This window comes from Labeo rohita, chromosome 18 (assembly GCF_022985175.1).
Source record: "Labeo rohita strain BAU-BD-2019 chromosome 18, IGBB_LRoh.1.0, whole genome shotgun sequence".
NCBI lineage: Eukaryota > Metazoa > Chordata > Actinopteri > Cypriniformes > Cyprinidae > Labeo > Labeo rohita.
This window is the reverse complement of record NC_066886.1, coordinates 20929549-20933748: the sequence shown is the minus strand read 5'-3', so window position 1 is coordinate 20933748 and position 4200 is coordinate 20929549. Positions and strand designations below refer to the sequence as shown.

The 4200-nt window shown below is 37.6% G+C and overlaps 1 protein-coding gene across 1 annotated transcript; it reads left to right on the top strand.

Annotated features, from left to right (window-relative positions):
* Window positions 1-671: 671 nt before the first annotated feature.
* Window positions 672-3914, top strand: LOC127180798 (extracellular calcium-sensing receptor). Its single transcript, XM_051135105.1, has 6 exons — window positions 672-892; window positions 1021-1312; window positions 1516-2304; window positions 2374-2601; window positions 2809-2932; window positions 3013-3914. Exons 1-6 carry the CDS (start codon window positions 672-674, stop codon window positions 3912-3914), a joined length of 2556 nt encoding a protein of 851 aa, XP_050991062.1.
* The last annotated feature ends 286 nt before the right edge of the window (window positions 3915-4200 follow it).

Genomic DNA, 4200 nt, shown 5'->3' with positions numbered 1-4200 from the left:
AAATTCATCTAAATGGCAGGAAGATTTTTGAAATGGAATAAAAATGCATATTACTGTTTAATTTAGGGGGCACTGAAGGATTCAGTGTGCAAAGTTATTAGCTGCTGAAGTTCGATTGGTTGGCATTTTATTGATTTGTTTGATTGGTAATATTAGCTTATGCTGTAAGCATAGTCAAAATAGGCAACATAAGATGTCAATGTATTTTATTTGTGCAATGCTTTGCATCAAATTACTTTTTGTCATGATGATCACTAGATGATAGATGTGGAAATGTCATAGGAGGAATTTTATACACTGACATAAATGATTTATTAACATTCATATACACAATTTTATTACAATTACATAATTACAATTACATTCATTGTTGTGCTTAGTATAGCACTACACAGTGGACTGAATTTGTATGCTAGTGTCTGAATAGCAACTGGGATTTGGAACCATTCCATTAGGTTTGGGGTCACTGCAATTTACAACTTCTGATTCCCAGAAATATTTAGGGTGTAACAAGAAATATTATTCAAATACACTAAAATCTGTACAAATACAACAGCCAAACTATAGTTGAGGATTCAATGTGCCAACCCCAATGGGCATTTGAAGACACAATAAAAAGAAGCACTGTCCCTGTTCTGTCTCAGAGGTTCCTACCCTGCATAGATACTGGCATGGCAAAGAGGACTGTGTCAGTGTTGCAACTTCTGCTGGTGATGTATGGGGCCTGTGTTCCAGCTTCAACACAAGTCTGCAGACTGCTTGGTCAGCCTGTCCTCCCCCTACTTTCTGCAGAAAAAGATATCAATATTGGGGCAGTTTTATCATTTCACAGAAGTACTCTGTTGAAGATGTATCCCTTCACTTCTAAACCAGAACCAACAACATGTGGCAGGTCTGTATGAAAACAACTCTTTGGAATAGACATTATCAATAATAATAATAATAATAATAATAATAACTAAATAATTCTGATAATCTTGCAAGGATGACACACACACAACTGATGTTTTATTTCCACAGCTTCAACTTGCGTGGGTTTAAATTTGCTCAGACAATGATTTTTGCTATTGAGGAGATAAATAATAGCACACACCTGTTACCTGGTGTTTCTTTGGGCTATAAGATATATGATTCCTGTAGCTCTATAGCCCAAACTATTCTCTCAAGCATGTCTTTGATGAATGGTTATAAACAGACTTTGGGTGATACATCCTGCTCTAGACCACCATCTGTTAATGCCATTGTAGGAGAGTCAAACTCCTCTCCCACCATAGCACTGGCTTCTGTAGTTGGTCCCTTCAGGATACCTGTTGTAAGAACTCTTACTTATCTGCTGCTTGTTATCATGTTGAATGTGTGTATGATGAAGCACTGGAAATGCACCAATTATAAATGCTGTGAATTAAAATGAAAAGCAATTGTTGTGAATATAGAATGCATGTTTAGATTGTACCTTTTGTAATGTTAACGGAAATAACACAATTTGTATAGTAATGATGGTTATTTTTCTTGTAGATCAGTCATTTTGCCACATGTGCTTGCCTGAGTGACAGAAAAAGGTATCCATCCTTCTTCAGAACAATACCCAGTGATTATTACCAAAGCAGAGCACTCGCTCAGCTTGTCAAGTACTTTGGCTGGACCTGGGTTGGGATAGTCAGGAGTCGTGGAGACTATGGTAATAGTGGCATTGCAGCATTTGAGGAGGCTGCAAAACAAGAAGGGGTTTGTATTGAGTACTCTGAGGCCATATTAAGCACTGATCCAAAAGAGCAGTTTATAAAGACACTAGAAGTGATAAAGAAGGGCACTGCTAGGGTGGTGGTGGCTTTTGTTGCATTAGGAGATTTTATTCCCCTCCTGAAAGTAATTGCGCAACACAACATCACAGGGCTGCAGTGGGTTGGGAGTGAATCCTGGATCACTTCACGAACTCTTGCAGAAACAAATGAATACAGTTTCCTTTGTGGAGCTTTGGGTTTTGCTATAGCAAATGCCAAACTTGTAGGCCTGCGAGAGTTCCTAGTCAGTGTGCATCCTGATCAAGAACCAAAAAATGAACTTTTAAAAGAATTCTGGGAAACAACTTTTCAGTGCTCTTTCAGGACCACTGGTAGTGGTGCCTGTACTGGCTCAGAGAAACTAGCAGAACTGCAAAATGAATATACTGATGTTTCAGAGCTACGAATTGCAAATAAAGTGTACACTGCAGTGTATGCCATAGCACATACACTACATAATGTATTAAATGACTTGCAGTCCTCCACCAACAGTAACACAAGAGAACAACCCACACCACAAAAGGTAAGCACACAAAACATAAGAGTAGAAAATCATATTGAAACTAATTATGTTTCTTGTCTTTCCTCTCAGATGTTGGCATATATGAGAAATGTGAGATTCACTGTTAAAACAAGTGAAGAAATTTTCTTTGATGCCAATGGTGATCCAGTGGCGAGATATGACCTTGTGAACTGGCAGCCTGCTGGGAATGTAGGTCTGCAGTTTGAGCATGTGGGTGTCTATGACAGCTCACTGCCTTCAGAAAAACGTCTTCAGGTCAACCATGAACGTGTGTTATGGGCAGGGGACACTGGACAGGTACATCAATATTATAATATAAATTAAAAGGGGGCATGTCAAATAACTCTTTTAATTGTGAAAAGAACAGCAACTGAAGAACAGTTAAAAAAAAACAAAAAAAAAAAACAATTGCATAGAAGCATAAAATTACGCCATGGAAATGATCAGTTAACTCATCAATTTAAATAATTATTATTTTTTTGATGATAAATTATTTTTTCATAGTTGCCTGTGTCCGTGTGCAGTGAGAGCTGCCCCCCTGGCACTAGGAAGGCTGTGCTAAAAGGACGACCTGTCTGCTGTTATGATTGTGTTCCATGTGCAGAGGGAGAAATCAACAATGAAACAGGTCAAAAAAAAAAAGCACTGGGTACCTCTCATTAAAATATGGTAAAAATATAATACTGTCCTTTTTTTTCCCCTTCACAGATTCTAATGACTGTTTTCCTTGTGATTTGGAGTACTGGTCTAATGAAAGCAAAGACAGATGTGTATCAAAAGTGGTTGAATTTCTTTCCTATACAGAACTCATGGGGATGGTGCTTTGTATTTTCTCCTTCTTTGGAGTGTTATTAACAGCAGTTGTATCTTCTCTGTTTTATTTTCATAAGGAAACACCTATTGTAAGAGCCAACAACTCAGAGCTGAGTTTCCTGTTGCTCTTCTCACTCTCACTGTGTTTTCTCTGTTCACTTACTTTCATTGGTCAGCCCACTGAATGGTCCTGTATGTTGCGTCACACAGCATTTGGGATCACTTTTGTCCTCTGTATCTCCTGTGTTTTGGGGAAAACAATAGTGGTCTTAATGGCTTTCAGGGCTACACTTCCGGGAAGTAATGTTATGAAATGGTTTGGGCCTCTTCAACAGAGACTGAGTGTTGTTTCCTTAACGTTAATACAGGTGATTATATGTGTGCTCTGGTTAACCATATCGCCCCCTTTTCCATATATGAATCTGAGCTATTACAGAGAAAAGATCATTCTAGAATGTAACTTGGGTTCAGCTCTTGGTTTCTGGGCTGTTCTAGGTTATACTGGCCTGCTATCAATCTTGTGTTTTGTTTTAGCTTTTTTTGCCCGGAAACTTCCTGATAACTTCAATGAAGCCAAGTTCATCACATTCAGTATGCTCATATTCTGTGCTGTCTGGCTCACATTTATACCAGCTTATGTCAGTTCTCCTGGAAAATTTACTGTAGCTGTACAGATATTTGCTATTTTAGCTTCAAGTTTTGGTTTACTCTTTTGCATATTTACACCAAAATGTTACATTATTTTACTAAAACCAGAGAAAAATACAAAAAAACAAATGATAGGGAAGTCTTCATAAATCTTATTATCTCAAAGATAATCATGTGGTTGAGAAACGAAGATGCAATATATACATTTCTGCTATAAAATTGTACACAAGTAAACCAACCGATAAATGTCTGAAAGTGTTTTGTCTGTAAATAGTAAAAAGAAAGACTTTGAGCTAAAACAAATGCTTCAACATTGTGGGTACTGAGGAAGGCTTTCGAAACAAATGCTTAAACTGACTGTCAAAATAGTTCTGTATCCTGAACTGACGGATTCCCATATCATGATCATAATAGCAACACTACTATGTGTCAGTG